This window comes from Salvelinus alpinus, chromosome 30, assembly GCF_045679555.1.
Source record: "Salvelinus alpinus chromosome 30, SLU_Salpinus.1, whole genome shotgun sequence".
NCBI classification, from domain to species: domain Eukaryota; kingdom Metazoa; phylum Chordata; class Actinopteri; order Salmoniformes; family Salmonidae; genus Salvelinus; species Salvelinus alpinus.
This window is the reverse complement of record NC_092115.1, coordinates 37516053-37537362: the sequence shown is the minus strand read 5'-3', so window position 1 is coordinate 37537362 and position 21310 is coordinate 37516053. Positions and strand designations below refer to the sequence as shown.

The 21310-nt window shown below is 45.7% G+C and overlaps 1 protein-coding gene across 4 annotated transcripts in view; it reads right to left on the bottom strand.

Annotated features, from left to right (window-relative positions):
* LOC139559567 (uncharacterized) overlaps window positions 1-21310 on the bottom strand; it is a 137040-nt gene that overhangs the window by 52005 nt on the left and 63725 nt on the right. For all 4 annotated transcript variants that reach the window (XM_071375668.1, XM_071375672.1, XM_071375671.1 and 1 more), the window contains exons 3-5: window positions 15925-16219; window positions 14269-14388; window positions 5575-5742 (exon numbers count right to left, since the gene is read on the bottom strand). In XM_071375668.1, the coding sequence (XP_071231769.1) occupies window positions 5575-5742; window positions 14269-14388; window positions 15925-16219 (583 nt within the window). The remainder of the gene's footprint in view (window positions 1-5574; window positions 5743-14268; window positions 14389-15924; window positions 16220-21310) is intronic.

Sequence of the window (21310 nt, the reverse complement as noted above, 5' to 3'; positions counted from 1 at the left end):
CAAATCAGCTGGGCTAGACAATCTGGACCCTCTCTTCCTAAAATTATCCGCTGCCATTGTTGCAACCCCTGTTACTAGTCTGTTCAACCTCTCTTTCGTATCGTCTGAGATTCCTAAAGATTGGAAAGTGGCCGTGGTCATCCCCCTCTTCAAAGGGGGAGACACTCTAGACCCAAACTGTTACAGACCTATATCCATCCTGCCCTGCCTTTCTAAAGTCTTCGAAAGCCAAGTGAACAAACAGATCACCAACCATCTCGAATCCTACCGTACCTTCTCCGCTATGCAATCCGGTTTCAGAGCTGGTCACAGGTGCACCTCAGCCACGCTCAAGGTCCTAAACGATATCATAACCACTATCGATAAAAAACAGTACTGTGCAGCCGTCTTCATCGACCTGGCCAAGGCTTTCGACTCTGTCAATCACCGTATTCTTATCGGCAGACTCAACAGCCTTGGTTTCTCTAATGACTGCCTCGCCAGGCTCACTAACTACTTCTCAGATAGAGTTCAGTGTGTCAAATCAGAGGGCCTGTTGTCCGGACCTCTGGCAGTCTCTATGGGGGTGCCACAGGGTTAAATTCTCGGGCCGACTCTTTTCTCTGTATATATCAATGATGTCGCTCTTGCTGCGGGTGATTCTTTGATCCACCTCTACGCAGACGACACCTTTCTGTATACATCTGGCCCTTCTCTGGACACTGTGTTAACACACCTCCAAACGAGCTTCAATGCCATAGAACACTCCTTCCGTGGCCTCCAACTGCTCTTAAACGCTAGTAAAACTAAATACATGCTCTTCAACCGATCGCTGCCCGCACCCGCCTGCCCGCCTAGCATCACTACTCTGGACGGTTCTGACTTAGAATAGGTGGACAACTATAAATACCTAGGTGTCTGGCTAGACTGTAAAATCTCCTTCCAGACTCATATTAAGCATCTCCAATCCAAAAGTAAATCTAGAATTTGCTTCCTATTTCACAACAAAGCCTCCTTCACTCATGCTGCCAAACATACCCTCGCAAAACTGACTATCCTGCCGATCCTTGACTTTGGCGATGTCATTTACAAAATAGCCTCCAACACTACTCAGCAAATTGGATGCAGTCTATCACAGTGCCATCCGTTTTGTCACCAAAGCTCCATATACTACCCACCATTGCAACTTGTATGCTCTCGTTGGCTCGTCCTCGCTACATATTCGTCGCCAAACCCACTGGCTCCAGGTCATCTATAAGTCCTTGCTAGGTAAAGCTCCGCCTTATCTCAGCTCACTGGTCACCATAGCAACACTCACCCGTAGCACGCGCTCCAGCAGGTATATTTCACTGGTCATCCCCAAAGCCAACACGTCCTTTGGCCTCCTTTCCTTCCAGTTCTCTGCTGCCAATGACTGGAACGAATTGCAAAAATCACTGAAATTGGAGACTTATATCTCCCTCACTAACTTTAAGCATCAGCTGTCAGAGCAGCTTACCAATTGCTGCAGCTGTACACAGCCCATCTGTAAATAGCCCATCCAACCAACTACCTACCTCATCCCCATATTTGTTTTTGTTTTTCTGCTGTTTTGCACACCAGTATCTCTACTTGCACATCCTCATCTGCACATATATCACTCCAGTGTTAATTGCTGAATTGTAATTACTCCGCCACTATGGCCTATTTATTGCCTTACCGCCTTACTTCATTTTCACACACTGTATACAGATGTTCTATTGTGTTATTGACTATACATTTGTTTATCCCATGTGTAACAGAGCTTGACAGAGCTTGAGAGTATCTGCAAAGAGGAATGTGAGAAACTCCCCAAATACAGGTGTGCCAAGCTTGTAACGCCATACCCAAGAAGACTTGAGAATGTAATCGGTGCCAAAGATGCTTTAACAAAGTACTCAGTAAAGGGTCTGAATACTTATGTAAATATGATATTTCAGTTCTTGATTTATTTTTTATTTTTTATGCTATACTGTGTGTAGATTGATGAGGGGGAAACAATTTAATAAATGTTAGAATAAGGCTGTAACGTAACAAAATTAGGAAAAAGTCAAGGGGTCTGAATACTTTCCGAATGCACTGTATAAACGCCACATGTAAAGTGTTGGTTGCATGTTTCATGATCTGAAATAAATATCCCAGTCATGTTCCATACGCACACAAAACTTATTTCTCTCAACTTTTACCCACACATGTGTTTACATCTCTGTTAGTAAGCATAATCCATCCACCTGACAGGTGTGGCATATCAGGAAGCTGATTAAACAGAATGATCATTACACAGGTGCACCTTGTACTGTGGACAATAAAAGGCCACTGTAAAATGTGCAGTTTTGTCACCACAACACAATGCCACAGATGTCTCATGTTTGGAGGGAGCGTGCAATTGGATTGCTGACTGCAGGAATGTCCACCAGAGCTGTTGCCAGAGAATGTAATGTTAATTTCTCTACCATAAGACGCCTCCAACATCGTTTTAGAGAATTTGGCACTACGTCCAACCGAAGACCATGTGTATGGCGTCATGTGGGCGAGCAGTTTGATGATATCAACGTTGGGAAACAGAGTGCCCCATAGTGGCGGTGGGGTTATGGTATGGGCAGGCATAAACTGCGGACAACGAACACAATTGCATTTTATCGATGTCATTTTGAATGCACAGAGATACCGTGACGAGATCCTGAGGTCCATTGTCGTGCCATTCATCTGCCGCCATTACCTCATGTTTCAACATGATGATGCACGGCCACATGTCGCAAGGACCTGTACACAATTCCTGGAAGCTGAAAATGTCCCAGTTCTTCCATGGCCTTCATACTCACCAGACATGTCACCCATTGAGCATGTTTGGGATGCTCTGGATCGACGTGTACAACAGCGTGTTCAAGTTCCCGCCAAAATCCAGCAACTTCGCAAAGCCATTGAAGAGGAGTGGAACAACATTCCACAGGCCACAATCAACAGCCTGATGAACGCTATGCAAAGGAGACGTGTCGCTCTGCATGAGGCAAATGGTGGTCACACTAGATACAGAATGATTTTCTGACTCCCTGCTTAAATAAAGGTTAACACACACACACACACACACACACACACACACACACACACACACACACACACACACATACAGGGTTAAGCTGTTATGCATTGCCAGTCTCACTCCCCTGCGACTTCATCACTTCACCCACTCATGCTTCTATGTTATTTCTCCTCTTCTTTTTCTCTCACTCATTTCTTCAGAGGACAACTACCGTGATTACCATCCCACCTCCCTCCGCTCCATTCTTTCACTCCCTTTTTCATAGATTTCACACTGTGGGTATTTCTCTCCTTCTGGCAGTCTTTGTGTGTCCTGTTCCAATCTTTTTTTCACCTCCTCCCTCTTTCTGTTCTGCCTGTTCCCTCATTCCTTTTAATAAGCCAGTCCCACACGCTGGTCTTTATCTCTTTCTTTCCCTTGGGAGGCCTCTCTTTTTCTCTTTCTCCCCCTCTGTGGGTCTATTCTCCTTATCGAGAATTAAGGAGAATTTCGAGATTCGAGCGGTATCGATTCTCGAGAGACATTACAATGTAAACTTCCCTATTTCTCAAGGCAGGAATGCTACCTCCGGAGGTCACGCACGACTCTTGCCCGATAGTTGCCCCGAAGTAAGCAGGGCAATATAAACAGAATTGTTTCCTTGAGCCCAAAATTCATACAGTAAAAATACTAATAGCAGAGCAATATTTTTAAACAGCTGGACATTTTCATGATATTTGAAACTTGTTTATTGAGTTTTCCCCGTGAAATTGCAGCAACAGCTTACAGTGATATTCTGAAATTATCACAGTAGTTTTAAGAAAGGAAAGGTCAACAGCATTCCCCCCATTTTCACATATATTGATGTTGGGGTGGTGCTGGAATTTATGAATATGAAGTAGAAAAATGGTGAATGTTTGTCAATGACAATATTCTCCAATTCTTTTGTCTTTCTGTACCCCCCTTTCTTCTCTCTCCTTCTTCCTTTCACATTCTGTTACGGCTCTCGTCGAAAGGAGTGGACCAAAGCGTAGCGTGGAAAGTGTTCATGATTTTTATTTTCAAAAAAACACTCAAACAAAATAACCAAAGTGAAAACGAAAGCGCACAGTTCTGTCAGGTACAGACACAAAACAAGATCCCACAACCTAATGGTGGGAAAAAGGGCTGCCTAAGTATGATCCCCAATCTGAGACAATGATAGACAGCTGCCTCTGACTGGGAACCACACTCGGCCAAAAACAAAAAAACAGAAAACATAGAATGCCCACCCAAATCACACCCTGACCTAACCAAATAGAGAAATAAATAGGCTCTCTAAGGTCAGGGCGTGACACATTCTCCCTTTCTCTCTTTCTCACTCTGTCTCTATTTCTCTCTCTTTCACCATCCCACCATCTCTCTAACTCTTCCCCAGTCTCATTTTCTCAGCAACTGGCACCCTTTAGGGGAAATAAATTAGCAATATTTATGATGAAATCCCTCTCTGTATCGCTGTCTCTCATCTCGTTGTCACATAAAAAAGACACTGATCTTATCAGGCCTACCTATGTAGTCATCCGTCAGACAATCTACCTATCCATCCATCACCTTGGCACAGGCTGTGTCTCCACTCCCCTTGGCAGCCAAGGCTTTTAAAAGTGCATAAAACTCCAGAGTGGACACGGAGCACCTGAGTTTGCATGTGTAACACACTAATAGCCAACTGCCACTGAGCTATGAATCAATGTTCCATCCTGGCTAAGAAGAAACCCACGTATGGCTCCTAGAACGTTGTAGAGGTGGACGTCACATGTTGCTGGGCTCACAAGCTCTACAGGTAATCAGGTTCCAGCGTTTAGACATACACTGACAGCTTTCAAAGCTGTCATACGGTACAGCACTGCTTGGCTCCTTGAAGAAAGTCATGAATGGTGGGATTGGAGGCAAAACCCAGGATGCTTTCAAAAGTCTTGTGACGTTAGAGAAGCATTTAGTGTTGCGACCCGCAAACCATCCCTTTACAACTTGTTAGGGACTATAATAATATTCACAAACACCTGGTTCAATCCCTCTTATTTAACCCTCCGTTGCTAGTAAGCGCCATGTGAAATTCAGTAAGCAGCACTGAATTTGGGAGAAAGGAGCTGGATTGTGGTTGTCTTTTAATTCCTGGTATGTAATTGAGCAGAGCGGCTGGGAGGCAGGCTTTGATTGCGGTCTAACCCCCCCCCTGTCACACACTGCAGCAGCAGGGGCACTAAAAGCCCTGGACAGGCTGGAGGAATAAGGCTGGTTAAAAGGCAGCATTTCTCCCTGGGTTCCCCTTTTCTCCCCCCCCCCCAGAACCCTGCCCACAGCCACAATCTTACTGGGGTCACCAGAACTGCCCCCAGGTTGGAAAAATTGGCTTTCTAGCTCAGAGCGATCGATGCGTGAAGTATACCTGTTAAAGTGTGTGTGGGAGGGACACGTGTGTGTGTTTGTGTGCATGTGTGCGTGTGTGTGCGAGTGTGTGTGCATGCACCGGAGTAAGTGAGCATGTGTGCATGTGATATGTGTGTGTGTGTGTCACTTACTCTGTGTGAAGCGAGGGGGGTTGTCGTTGACATCACTCAGCCTCACGGTGACAGTGGTGGTCCCTGAGAGACCTCCCAGATGTCCCCCCATGTCCTTGGCCTGCAGAACAACCAGGTACCGGTCCTGGGTTTCCCTGTCCATATCAGGCACCGCTGTGCGCAGTATACCTGGGAAAAACACACACACCAAAGACAAAAAGAGTTCAAGATCAATCATTTCCACTATGCAGAATGACCTGATTCTGCTTCACACGATTGGTTGAACAGCGGCTGCCTCTAGCTGTGCACCGCTCACCAACGCAGCCGAACCAGGAGCCAAGGCAGCTAAATCACCTTGAAATATGGATACTCTTTTAAAGCTAGTGAAAATATGAGCCTTTGCCTAGGTACTGTATACGGTATGTAGGGAATTAACAAGACACCATCTGAGCAAATGTGATGTGGCTCTGGGGTGTGTGAGTTACCGAAATTATGGGCTATGAACGGACAGAGAGATAGGCCTATATTTTCATCTTATCATTTTTCTCCAACGCCAAATCAGTGTGTCTTGTTTGCAACGAAACTGTTCCTGTTTGCAAATAATAAGATCTGAGACGTCACTAGGAATCTGAGCATGGTACATTCTGAGTAGGCCTACCGACGCAGAAACATGTCAGCTTTAACTGCTGGCTACTCTTCTTAAGTGGCTTAACCCAACGAGGAGGTCACAAGTGTTTTCCTAAAAGCTGTCTGGGTTTAAACATCTTCTATTGTACAGAAAGTGAATAGCTTAATCAATCAGACAGACAGAATTAGACTACTTCCCAATCAAAGTCTTTCATTTTTTCTCTTTGGTTATAGAGGTTGTAGCTCAGCCTCTGAATGTCAAATAAACTAAAGAATCGCAGACCATTTCTAAATGTTTTCTTCAAAATCTTAAGCTGACAAGGGGTAGGCTTGTGCCTTTCGCCATTTTATTTAATAAAAAGAGAGGCAGGCCTATGGCAGGGATCATCCCTCCAAAATAATTGAGCGGATAGTCAGGGGGCCGGAACATAATTACAAATAATTTGTAGACTGGAAATTGATCACAAGAAACCCAAACATGTATAATATTTGACAAAATAATAATAATTTCAAACCTTGCTTACATTTGTACACAATCACATATTGTCATGCTCGTCATAATGATTGGACCAAGGCGCAGCGTGCGTAGAATTCTACATATTTAATAAATATGAAACTCACCAAACAAAACAGAAGAAAAAATGAAACGTGACGTTCTGGGCTGCTCACAGGCAGCTACACAAAAACAAGATCCCACAAACAACAGGTGGGAAAAGGCTGCCTAAATATGATCCCCAATCAGAGACAACGATAGACAGCTGCCTCTGATTGGGAACCATACCAGGCCAACATAGAAAACGAAAAACTATAATGCCCACCCTAATCACACCCTGGCCTAACCAAATACAGAAATAAAAAGGCTCGCTAAGGTCAGGGCGTGACAGTACCCCCCCAAAGGTGCGGACTCCGGCCGCAAAACCTGACTCTATAGGGGAGGGTCCGGATGGGCATCATTCGGGACGTAGACCCCGCTCCGCTCGCTGATCCCTCCGCTTCCGTGGAACCGGACTGTGGATCGTTGCCGGAGGCTCCGGACCGTGGATCGTTGCCGGAGGCTCCGGACAGTGGATCGTCGCAGGAGGTTCCGGACTGGGAACCCCCGCTGGAGGCTCCGAACTGCCGACCCCCACTGGAGGCTCCGGACTGCGGACCGTCGCTGGAGGCTCCGGACTGGGGACCGTCGCTGGAGGCTCCGGACTGGGGACCTTTGCTGAAGGGCTTACCAGGCTGGGGAGACATACTGGAGGCCTGGTACGTGGAACCGGAACAGGTCTCACCGGACTGGGGAGATGCACTGGAAGCCTGGTGCGTGGAGCAGGCACCGGATACACTGGGCCGTGGAGGCGCTCTGGAGGTCTCGAGCGTAGAGCTGGCACAACCCGTCCTTGCTGGATGACCACTTCCGCCCGGCAAATGAGGGGCGCTGGCACAGAGCGCACCGGCTTGTGAATGCTCACTGGAGACACCTTGCACATCACCGCATAACACGGTGCCTGACCCGTCACACGCTCCCCACGGTAAGCACGGGGAGTTGGCTCAGGTCTAAACCCTGACACCACCAATCACCCCGTGTGCCCCCCCCAAAAAAATGTTTTGGGGCTGCCTCTCGGGCTCCTGTTGTTGTCGTGACTCCTGGTCTCGTCGCCGTTCCTCTAATTCCTCGTATCTTCGCCGTTCCGCTCTTGCTGCTTCTATCTCCTCCCTTGGACGGCGATACTCTCCAGCCTGCGCCCAGGGTCCTTTTCCGTCCAGGATCTCCTCCCATGTCCACTCGTCCTTTTTACCACGATGCTTGGTCCTTTGGTGGTGGGTAGTTCTGTAACGCCTGTCGTCGGAAGGAGTGGACCAAAGCGCCGCGTGGAAAGTGTTCATGATTTTATTTATCAAAGAAACACTTGAACAAAGTAACAAAACGAAAGCGAACAGTTCTGTCAGGTAACAGAGACTAAACAGAAAATAACTACCCACAAAACACAGGTGGGAAAAAGGCTACCTAAGTATGATTCCCAATCAGAGACAACGATAGACAGCTGCCTCTGATTGGGAACCACACTCGGCCAAAAACAAAGACATAGGAAACATAGAATGCCCACCCTAATCACACCCTGACCTAACCAAATAGAGAAATAAAACGGAATAAAAAGGGATGTGAATACTTTCTGAAGGCACTGTATCTCTCTATTACGCGTGGAAATAGTTTGGAACAGATTTCCTAAATTAAAATCACGCGGAGCTGATTTGCTGGTGTTTTTACAGTATTTTATGTTCAACAATAAAAAAAAATAATATGTATGCACAGAAAAGTTGGGGGGCCCCCAAATAAAATTATTTAAAAAATGTGCGGCCTGCTAGTTGGGGTACCCTGGCCTATGGCATACCCTCTCAATTCGAGTTTTGTTTTTAACTTAAAAAACCTTCACTGACACGTAGGTAGGCTATTTAAAGAGTGCATGGTGAAGGAATTGACCGACAAATCTATGGATATAGCAGCCTAAAGCCTAATTTTGTCTGTCAAACAAGTAGGCCTACCTATTTTTTCTTAAATAGGAAGAAATAGGCTCCAACGCAAGGTTCTCTTGTTGTTAGTAAAGTCTAATTAAAATGAAGACTGTTGAAATGAATTATGCCTACTAGAATTTGCTTAATTTTAGCACCATGAGCCGTTCATTTTCAATTGATTGTGCTGTGGCTGCTGCTTCAAGTTTCAGCACCACGATGTAAGTTACTCAAATCTGGCTTATTGTGAGGTCAATAACTCTGATAAATACATCACGGGCAAGAAACATGTTGTTTTCAATAAAACCAATTACAGTAACATGTTGAAATGTTGAAATGTTGAAATCAAAGTTGACCTCCGGACCTCCTCATCTTCCTGCTCTCCTTCTAAAACTCAGGCTATAGACTTGTCCGCGCGCAAGAATAGGCCTAATCAAAAAATAATTTCCGGAAGAAGCCTTTGACTCTCCTCCTGAACTGCCTCCACAGGCCTACACATCACAGCCATTAGTTAGGCAGTACACACGTTATGATCAGCAAGAGCAGAATGGTGCTCAGGGTTCCATTGCAGTGTGTAATGCAGACTAGTTTTATTTACACCATCCCAGCAGCTATCTTAGAAATATTGGGGGGGGGGGGTATTCAGACCCCTTGGAAAGTATTCAGACCCATTCCCTTTTTCCACATTTTGTTATGTTACAGCCTTATTCTAAAATGGATTAAATAAAACAGTTTCCTCTTCAATCTACACACAATACCCCATAAAGACAAAGTGAAAACAGGTTTTTAGAATTGTTTGCAAATGTTTAAAAAAAATTAAAACATAAATAACTTTTTTACTTAAGTATTCAGACCCTTTGCTATGAAACTTTAAATTGAGCTCAGGTGCGTCCTGTTTCCATTTATCATCCTTGAGATGTTTCTACAACTTGATTGGAGTCCACCTGTGGGAAATGAAATTGATTGGACATGATTTGAAAAGGCACACACCTGTCTATATAAGGTCCCACAGTTGACAGTGCATGTCAGAGCAAAAACCAAGCCATGAGGTCGAAGGAATTGTCCGTAGAGCTACGATACAGGATTGTGTCGAGGCACAGATCTGGGGAAGGGTACCAAAAAATGTCTGCAGCATTGAAGGTCCCCAAGAACATAGTGGCCTCCATCATTCTTAAATGGAAGAGGTTTGGAACCACCAATACTCTCCCTAGAGCTGGCCACCGAGCTAAACTGAGCAATCAGGGGAGAAGGGCCTTGGTCAGGGAGGTGATTATTAACCCGATGGTCACTCTGAAAGAGCTCCAGAGTTCCTCTGTGGCGATGGGAGAACCTTCCAGAAGGACAATCATCTCTGCAGCACTCCACCAATCAGGCCTTTATGGTAGAGCAGCCAGACGGAAGCCACTCCTCAGTAAAAGGCACATGACAGCCCACTTGGACTTAGCCAAAAGGCACCTAGACTCTCAGACCATGAGAAACAAGATTCTCTGGTCTGATGGGAGACTAGTCAGGATCGAGGAAAAGATGAACGGAGAAAAGTACCGAGAGATCATTCATGAAAACCTGCTCCAGAACGCTCAGTACCTCAGATTGGGGCGAAGGTTCACCTTCCAACAGGACAACGACCCTAAGTCTCTGAATGTTCTTGAGTGGCCCCGCCTGAGCCCGGACTTGAGCACGATCAAACATCTCTGGAAAGACCTGAAAATAACTGTAGAGCGACACTCCTCATCCAACCTGACAGAGCTTGAGAGGATCTGTAGAGAAGAATGGGAGAAACTCCCAAAATAGAAGGGTGCCAAGCTTGTAGCGTCATACCCAAGAAGACTCAAGGCTGTAATCGCTGCCAAAGGTGCTTCATCAAAGTACTGAGTGAAGGGTCTAAATACTTACACTACCGTTCAAAAGCTTGGGGTCACTTAGAAAAGTCCTTGTTTTTGAAAGAAAAGACTACCTCTGCTGAAGAGGATAAGTTCATGAGAGTTAACTGCACCTCAGATTGCAGCCCAAATAAATACTTCACAGAATTCAAGTAACAGACACATCTCAACATCAACTGTTCAGAGGAGACCGCATGAATAAGGCCTTCATGGTCAAATTGCTGCAAAGAAACCACTACTAAAGGACACCAATAAGAAGAAGAGACTTGCTTTGGTCAAGAAACACGAGCAATGGACATTAGACCGGTGGAAATCTGTCCAAATTTGAGATTTCTGGTTCTAACCGCCGTGTCTTTTTGAGACGCAGAGTAGGTGAACGGATGATCTCCGCATGTGTGGTTCCCACCATGAAGCATGGAGGAGGAGGTGTGATGGTGTGGGGGTGCATGCTGGTTACACTTTCAGTGATTTATTTAGAATTCAAGACACACTTTACCAGCATGGCTACCACAGCATTCTGCAGCGATACGCCATCCCACCTGGTTTGCGCTTAGTCGGACTATCATTTGTTTTTCAACAGGACAATGGACACCTCCAGGCTGTGTAAGGGCTATTTGACCAAGAAGGAGAATGATGGAATGCTGCATCAGATGACCTGGCCTCCACAATCAACCGACCTCAACCCAATTGAGATGGTTTGGGAAGAGTTGGACCGCAGAATGAAGGAAAAGCAGCCAACAAGTGCTCAGCATATGTGGGAACTCCTTCAAGACTGTCAGAAAAGCATTCCTCATGAAGCTGGTTGAGAGAATGCCAAGAGTGTGCAAAGCTGTCATCAAGGCATAGGGTGGCTACTTTGAAGAATCTAAAATCTAAAATATATTTTGATTTGTTTAACATTTTTTGGGTTACTACATGATTCCATAAGTGTTACTTCATAGTTCTGACGTCTTCACTATTATTCTACAATGTAGAAAAGAACACAAGCATTTCGCTACAGCCGTAATAACATCTGCTAAATATGTGTATGCGACCAATAAAATGTGATTTGAAGTTAGCAAAACAATACCATGTAATCAATAGTTAACACTCCCGCTATGAGTCAAGTACAGTTGAAGTCAGAAGTTTAGCCAAATACATTTAAACTCAGTTTTTCACAATTCCTATAATTTAATCCTAGTAAAAAGTCCCTGTCTTAAGTCAGTTAGGATCACCACTTTATTTTAAGAATGTGAAATGTCAGAATAATAGTAGAGAGAATTATTTATTTCAGCTTTTATTTCTTTCATCACATTCCCAGTGGGTCAGAAGTTTACATACACTCAATTAGTATTTGGTAGCATTGCCTTTAAATTGTTTAACTTGGGTCAAACATTTCAGGTAGCCTTCCACAAGCTTCACACAATAAATTGGGTGAATTTGGGCCCATTCCTCCTGACAGAGGTGGTGTAACTGAGTCAGGTTTGTAGGCCTCCTTGCTCGCACACGCTTTTTCAGTTCTGTCCACACATTTTCTATAGGATTGAAGTCAGGGCTTTGTGATTGCCACTCCAATACATTGACTTTGTTGTCCTTAAACCATTTTGCCACAACTTTGTAAGTATGCTTGGGATCATTGTCCATTTGGAAGACCCATTTGTGACCAAGCTTTAACTTCCTGACTGATGTCTTGAGATGTTGCTTCAACATATGCACATAATTTTCCTTCCTCATGAAGCCCTCTATTTTGTGAAGTGCACCAGTCTCTCCTGCAGCAAACCACCCCCACAGCATGATGCTGCCACCCCCGTGCTTCACAGTTGGGATGGTGTTCTTCGGCTTGCAAGCGTCCCCCTTTTTCCTCCAAACATAACGAGGGTCATTATGGCCAAACAATTATATTTTTGTTTCATCAGTCTAGAGGACATTTCTCCATGTGCAGTTACAAACCATAGTCTGGCTTTTTTATGGCGGTTTTGGAGCAGTGGCTTCTTACTTGCTGAGCGGCCTTTCAGGTTATGTCGATATAGAACTCATTTTACTGTGGATATAGATACTTTTGAACCACTGGAATTGTGATACAGTGAATTATAAGCGAAATAATCTGTCTGTAAACAATTGTTGGAAAAATTAATTGTGTCATGCACAAAGTAGATGTCCTAACCGACTTGCCAAAACTATAGTTTGCTAACAAGAAATTTGTGGAGTGGATGAAAAAACTAGTTTTAATGACTCCAACCTAAGTGTATGTAAACTTCCGACTTCAACTGTATATCTACATTAAAAAAAGTTGATAAAACATTTTATTTGAAATAAAAAATAAATAGTGGTTTTTGCTTTATTTTATTTACATGACGGTCTTCATCCATAACCGCCATAACCGCCATGTCACGGATATCCAATTACCGTCACAGCCATAAGCATGACCCTCCTCCATTTTCCTCCACCCATTCTGTACATTTCAATCCATCCCTAATGGATGAGAGTTGTAGTTAACACACTGGGCAGAATTAGGCTAATATCACCAATTACCATGTAAAAACCCACCAGCAGAACCCTCTTCACTCAGGAGATCAGTCCCTTTCGGTCAACACAATGAATGAAAATGCATTAGAATTCAATAACAGCATTGCAGACGCTGTATACCTACTGTAGGTGACACACTCATACCTTAAGCATACTGTAATACATACTGTATAAAACTTTGGGCGTTTTCACGTATCCCCTTATGAGCCGAATCCTGGAGCGTTTGATAACCTGATCTGTTCTATAAAGAATGGGTGAAAGGCAAACGAAACCTGGCTGAAACGAATACTGGACCTGTGTGAGTAGTGGGTCCAAGATCCAGGACCAGAGTACCAGGTGTTGTGATGTGGCAGCTCGAGTCTCATGGAACTTTTTTCGCTCATTGTAAACAAGCTACCGTGCTAACGTCGTGTAGAGCGTGCATCTTGATCTTGGCACCCTGAAACGGTTATATTCAAGTCCTGTGAAAGCAAAACGTTTTCTGTAGAATTCTCACAAACGCTCCAGGAAACCGAACCAGGGTACCGAATCTGATGCACGACAACGCCCTTCGTGTTTACTAGCTTGCAGGCTGTCAATCACGTAGTGAGGCAACAGAGGACTCAATAGAAGACTTGCCCATCTGCCTCAGGGACCCTGGGTTGACACCAAAGCCCCCATCCCAGAACACACAGTAGATTTTAGTGAGGAGACAGGTCCTCTGAGCCTTTGTCAATCTCCGTCTTTATTAGTTCACAAACCTTTTACTTTTTCCTCCTTCAGAAAGTAGAATTGAAGGCAGTTGCTGCAGTTTGTTGGATGCACATAGACCCTGGCAGTCTGAATACATTTCTGCCAGCTTGAACTGGATTAACTGAGAAGGAGCAGGAGGGGGACACAGAGAGAAGGAATAGGGGAACAGAGACGGGGGCGAACGGGAGGGAAGTGAGAGGAGGGAATATGGGGATGGGGGTGATGGAGATGGAGGTGAGAGGAGGGAATACGGGACGGGGAGGGGGTAGATACAGAGGGATCGGTATGCATGGCAGAGAGTGTGAGGGACCTGAGAGGGGGGGTTGAAGGAGGGAGAGAAAGGGATTGGGAAAAGAGAGAAAGAAAGCGCTGTGGGGATACACACTGCAAAGAGGTTCTGAAGAGGGAGGAAAATGGTTGGGGGCAGAGAGAGAAGGAGCGCGTGCACACCAAGTGGAGAGCGAGAGGCAGTCACCTGTCTGTGGGTCCACAGAGAAGAACTGCTGTCCCTGCACCAGTGTGTACACCAGTCTGGCACTGTTCCCATAGGTTGGGTCGTCAGCATCTGTCGCTGTCACCTGGATTATAGAAGTACCTGAGGGAGGAGGGGAGAAAGCAGAGGAGCGTTAAAACAACATAACACACACACTCACACACTGACCAGACACAGCGGTACATTAGCACAGCACAACAACCAGAGAGCCAAATACTGACTGACTGACTGACTCCTACCTCTCTCTTTCTCCATCTCTCTCTCTCTCCCTCTCTCTCTCTCTCTCTCTCTCTCTCTCTCTTACCCCCTCACTCTCTTTCGGCAGCAGCGTGACAAATACTTTATTCACTTTCTTTCTCCCCTGCTGCTCACCTTCTTTCTCTCTCGATTATGTCTGTCTCACTTCATTTCTCTTCATCTCCGTCTCCAATTCCCTTTTGCTCCCTCTCTCAATCTCTCTGTCTGTAGGTTGCCCCCCTTGTCTCCCCACTGACTCCCTCATGTCCTGAATCCCTGCCTCTCCTGACAGATATGGACTTTTCCCCCACCAAATAAATCAAAGACCGTCAGCTTCATGTGAGAAATTTAAATTGTAGCAAAAAAAGATATGTACAGTTTGGAAAGAAGAACTACGTTTCCCATGGGACACTGGGCTGACAAGCTCTGAGGGTAGAGGGGATTTATGGGAGCAGCTGTTGCTGTTTTCTGACATCAAAGCCCTGACAGTGTCACCAGGAGAGAGAGAGAGTGTGAGTGAGGGAGGGAGTGAAAGGGAGGTGAGTGACGGAGGGAGGTAGGTGAGGGAGGCAGGTAGGCGAGGGAGAAACTGGGTCTGACTACTGATCTAGCACAGGTAGTTAACAGGCATAGGGAAGGCAAATGGAAGATGGAGAGAGAAAGGAAGGGCGAGAGGAGCGATTGTTTTGATGCACGCGGCAGTACAAGAATGATCAGATAGACAGATCAAACAAGTTTGACTGGTGGGTTTGACGGAACAAGCACAAGAGAGAGAGAAACCTATTGATATGCAGCCTGCTAAAACACAGTCACAATTTGGCGTGATGATGCATTCAGACTGAGATGTATTACCAGGCTACTGTGTGAATACCATAGTGGATAATTTCCATGTGAAATACTGTAATGCTAAAGTGGTGGTAGAAATCAAATCCTTGTATCCACTTAAAACTAGGCTTAGGGCTGAAATTCATATGACACAATGTGTTTGGAGCAATTAGGGGAGGCAAACTCAATCTCGATTCATAGTGAAAGGAGATGATGAAAGATATCTCAACCAATCTCTTCAGCAGGCTGACGTGGTGCCAGTGTGACTACTATCATTATCCAATTCCATCACCACTGTGGCATTGACGGTGGAAGATATTACCAGTTTTATGTAACAGCTCTTTGATAAGACTCTCACGGCGCCACTATGTGCTCGTCTCGCAACAACCCACCGTGCATTTTGAAAAACAACTTGGTAAATATTGAATCCCGGGTAAATATTGAAGCCATGATTGACTGAACAACTCAATCTGGGACCAAGCTTTGAAAAGCAAAGCACACATCAAAATGTTCAAATGATTATTAAAGGACGCAAGCAGCAGCATATTAAAAAAGACAACGGCTCCCCTGCAGTACCTATGTTGGCCATCTCAGGCACTGTGGCGCTGTAGGGCCCTTCCTCAAACAGAGGTGGGTTGTCGTTGATGTCCTGCACTCTGATGATGAATGTGGACGAGGGCTCCAGGGCCCGGTCGGTCTGCCGGTCGGTTGCTGTGGCGATGAGGCGGTACTCGTCCTTCTCCTCGCGGTCCAGGGGCTTGGTGACATGGATGTTGCCCGTCTTCTCGTCAATCACAAACACCGCCCCCGCCCCCTCGCCCCTCAGCACGTACTTGGTGCGTCCATCACCTCGGTCCATGTCAGTGTGCAGCTGAGAGAGAGAGGTAGAAGGAGAGAGAGAATGATATAGAGAGAGGAAGAGGGGGCACAAGCTAGAAAATAAACGAGAACGCATCCAAGAGAAATGAAGGGGATTATACACAGTGCTTGAGGACATGAGTTTGTCTGAGGACGAGAACACTGGAACTCATCCAAACAAACACCCTCTCATCTATTCCGATCCATCCATGGGGCAATGGCCATGAACTAGGATAATCATAATCTCAATATCCATAATGATGCACCAGCTCAGCTAGGCCTGCTATTCTCACAAACAGTTGTCTCTGAAAGCTCATCAAACTGTGAAATACAGTTCTATACCGCTGCAACAATGACTGAAAGTAGGAATTTAGCACATATAAAGTTGAGGCCTAATCAATTATTCCCCAACTATTGAGGAGGACCAGGTGTGGCAGGGGTACATGCTGTATTGATCCTGACTGCTGCTGGCTTATTGGATCAGCCCTGGCTGGTTGGTGGCTGGGGCTCTCTCAAGCGGAGCGGGGTAATAGCAGAATAGGCCCTCCATCTCCCCCCTCAACGGTTTGCCTGGACCTGCTCAGGGGATGCACTCCACACATCCGCATTCATTCTCATTACCGCTCAAACGTGGACGGAATAGGAGCCCTGATAAAAGAGCGCAAAATTAGCCCCCACTCCAAAAAAGTGTGACATTGTGAGAAAAGTGCGAGTGGGGAGCACTTGAAAGCATCGTTGCGCGGCAACAGCTAAGCACATTTGCTAAATGAAATGAAAACGGATACTCTGATTCTAAATATTCATTAGGTTTTACAGAATCCCATTTCAAGGAGTACAATTGTGTAGATGTATGACCTCCCAGGAGGTAAACAATTCACATGGATGTTGACAAGACTGTTTGCGCCTGTAAACCAAATATAACCTTTTTCTAAGTTTCCACTGTCTGCAAAGTTGAGCTGAACAATTCTATATGCATTATGTTTCCATATACTTTATCATTCCTCCTACCACAACATGATTTCACTGCAGAGGGTAACACCCCTAGTACTATTACCACTCTATTCCAGAAATTACAAATTAACTCTATGTAAATTACAATGTCTACAAATAAATTGGCAGGCAGTGAAGCGATTTTGTGGGAAGGGTGCCGGATTGAGACCCGCAAATAGACATGGCAGCTGGCCTTGGGGTCCTTTAAGGTTGTCACGGATACTGCACTTGCAGTACATCCGGTATTAGTTATTTTGGGAATCTCAACTTGGAGTACTTCTATCTTCATCCTGGATGTTTTGGGTTGGCCCGCCTGGTCTGCACACCAGTGGAGGCTGCTAAAGGGGAGGATGGCTCATAATAATGGCTGGAACGAAGCATATGGAATGGCGTCAAACACATGGAAACCATGTGTTTGATGTATTTGATATCGTTCCATCCGTTCCGCTCCAGCCAATACCACGAGCCCGTCCTCCCCAATTAAGATGCCACCAGCCTCCTGTGCGGCACACTCAGCTGGTCAAGACCACCAGAAGTGAAGGTTTCACACTCACAAAACTAAACACATTCAGGGTTCTTAACGAAGGGGTCGTTAACGGCCTTAACGACGTGGCTTAACGAGGGGACTTAACGAGGCCCTTAATGAAGCTCCTGCCATCATTACCACAGTGAGTGGTGTCTATGATGACAAAAGGCCGGCCAATCTCTGGCCCGGGAGGTGAGGAGAAGAGTCCTCTCAAGATGTGCCCTCTAACCTGGCCGTCACTGATCAACACACAGCACTGTATATAGTACAACACTGGGGCCTCCATAACAGACTTCTAATCTGTCCGTCACTGATCAACACACAGTATTATTTGGTACAACACTGGGGCCTCCATAACAGACTTCTAATCTGTCCGTCACTGATCAACACACAGTATTATATGGTACAACACTGGGGCCTCCATAACAGACTTCTAATCTGTCTTCATAACATTAACCATTAGCTTTATATGGACCCCCTGTTAACTCACATACCTTTCATTTAACCAATAACAGCATAGATGAATGATCTCATCGAACATTACAGTACTACAACAACAAGGACGCTATCATGTAGTACACGTACCTATTCACATTCACCACAACCAATAACACCCCGTAACTTCCCCTGTAAGAGCCCATAACAGTCAGATGCTTCATCAAATCCATTGAAAGAAAAAAAACAGTCAGCCACTGACCACATCAGAGAAATCACCAAACTCACCACAGTATCACCTGCCAGAGTAATCAGACTCAGACTTCAGCAGTGGCAGTACTGACTGAGGTGCCTGCTACTGTGTATGCAAACCTTGGCTCCCAGACCCCTAAATCACTTAAATTACTTTTATTATCATAAGGTAATATGCTTATACTCATATACTCAATTTCACATTTTTGCAATAACCATACATCATAAACCACAGAAAAAGCACTCGGTGTCAACCTCTAAATCACTTAAATAACTTATAGCCGTATACTCAATTTCACATTTCTGCCTCACAATAAATCATAAAAACATGAAGAAGTAAGAAAATCCACTTTGCATCTGCGCATTAGGCTAATGAATATGTTTTCCTCAGCACACATTCTGGGGGGATGGTGTAGAAGGGGAAAGCATAGTTGTGGGAAATTGGTGTTGACTGAAGTAAAAGACCAATAGCCTCCAGTGGCACGGGGGACTCGAGGCATCATTCCACCACACAGGGACTACTGTAGTGGGAGGTTCAATCCCCATCACACCGGGGAGAAGAATCAAAGGCTTTGGAGACAGCGTGAGGGAGGATATGCCTAGATCTTCAACTACATTGTGGAGAATGGTCTCCTCGTGCACTGTTTGGTGGACTACCACTGAACACATCATGACTTCAAAGAGCCAGGGTCCCATGATCAACGTATACCAAGTGTCTAGACGTCTAGGGCTGTTTCCGTGCCGTTCATACCAACCCACTCCTTTCGTGTCCTCGAGGGGGAGTCAACAAGGGCATAGGGGAGAAGGGCACGGTATCAATTTGGGATGTGGCCAACAACAACTTCACTTCAGAGCCAACTTTATAAACTAGCCTTGTGGCTAAATACAGAATGTGCTCGGAGCCATGATCTAGACAGCCTCTCAGTGGGTCTTTCTTACCCTTGCAGGACACTTCAAAGTGTAACTACGCCCGAAATGAAACACAGTGCTCCTGCTCCAGTGTGTCGCGTGGCCTGGCTGGCCAGAGCACTAATCTTAAAGACACTTGTCTAATGACAGAGGGTCAGATGGGTCTTCACCCCAGATCACCCTCCAGCTGGCAGGGCCCAGGGCCGGGACTGTGAGCCATGTCCGTGACCAGAGCCTTCCTCTCCCCCATCTACCCCCCCCCCCCCCCCCAGCACCTGCAGCCTGAGGAAACAGCTGAGTGCGGGCCAGGGCTCTGGAGCCATGACAGGGGCTTAGAGAGAAGAGGCCTAATCTACCCAGGGACACATAATTAAAGTCAACACTATGAGACGAGATGCTGTGAGAGAGAGTCTGATCATCATCAGACACTTTATCCCAGCTGGATACTCCAGATAACCAGCTGGCCCAGAGGGGTAGGGCTCTGGTCTGTTACTTAGCCCCAACATCCTCGCTCTACCCCCTCCCCCCCCGTACCACTACCCTCTAACACCTGTTTTTTAGTTTCTTTTTGTTTGAAGTATATTTCTGAGGGTTGAATTCCTTCAAACCTGTGTTTAAGTATTTGAGAAATAACCTTTTTCCTACGGCCTCATACAATCACATCATAGATTTGGGTTCAGTAAAAATACCAAGGAAACTCCCCTCACCGGAGTTACACTTGGCTTCTGTGATTGTTTTGGTCAGGTTTCTTTCTGTTCTTTCTCTCTAAGTGTCAACAGAACAGCAGGTATGGGTCAATCGTGTGCTTAGTGAGCAAGATTGATTCAAGCCTTGTGTTTGGCCTGTATTGGAGTCTTTATATAATGTGGTTGTGTTGTGGACAGTTTGTCCTGGTCTGTTGTGATCTAATTTAGTCCTGTCTTAGTGGTTTTGCACTCCCCCCCACCCCACTTTGGCCAACATTTATTATTCATCAGAATTATTACCAGACCTTATCACCACAAGCCTCTTTAATATATACTATTATTATTCCCTGCCACCATGATACATTATTCACAACAAAAAATGATTTTAGCTTTTAGCTCTAGACTACGCAAATCCTGCTTTTGATTATCATAATCAGCTGATATATGAGAGAGAACCGTGTGGTGGTTAGTGCAGATCGTATTTTATCGTCTAATGCCCATTCTGATGATGTATACTTCACATCATGTTTTTAGCAGGAGGGCAAGTGGCAACGTGGGAAAAGGCCACCGGAGGCCTACTGTAATTCACGTCTGTACATTTAAAGGGCAAATCGCCCACATATATGCCACCGCGTGCCACTGCCAAGACGACTGCTCCTTGCCAATGGGATTTTAGAGAGAGCAGAGGGAAATAGAAAGAAATGGCTCTTGAAGCACTGTTTGAATGTTTTCCCAATAATTTTGCATGAATCTGTTTGTGTGCATTGGGTGCATTTGTGTATTTTTGCATTGCATGTACTGCAAATGAGTGTGTGGATCTGTATGTTGGTTATGCATCTGTGTGTGTGTGTGTGTATGTGTGTGTGTGTGTGTGTGTGTGTGTGTGTGTGTGTGTGTGTGTGTGTGTGTGTGTGTGTGTGTGTGTGTGTGCGTGCGTGCGTGCGTGCGTGCGTGCGTGCGTGCGTGCGTGCGTGCGTGCGTGCGTGCGTGCGTGCGTACGTACGTACGTGCGTGCGTGCGTGCGTGCGTGCGTGCGTGCGTGCGTGCGTGCGTGCGTGTGTGTGTGTGTGTGTGTAGAGAGAGATGGGCACAGCGCCCTATCCCTCCCCTCCAACCCGACCAGACTCACTGGCCTCCTTCAGGGGCACTGGGGGAAGTGGAGCGGATGGCCATGCAGTCTCACTCTCAGCTCAGAGGCCAGTGAATACATATTAGCTCAAGGTCACGAGCTGCACTCACACTGGGCCATGCATAATCAGGAGTTCACCCCAGCTAGGTCCTTCACTTCATATAATCACGGCTTTAC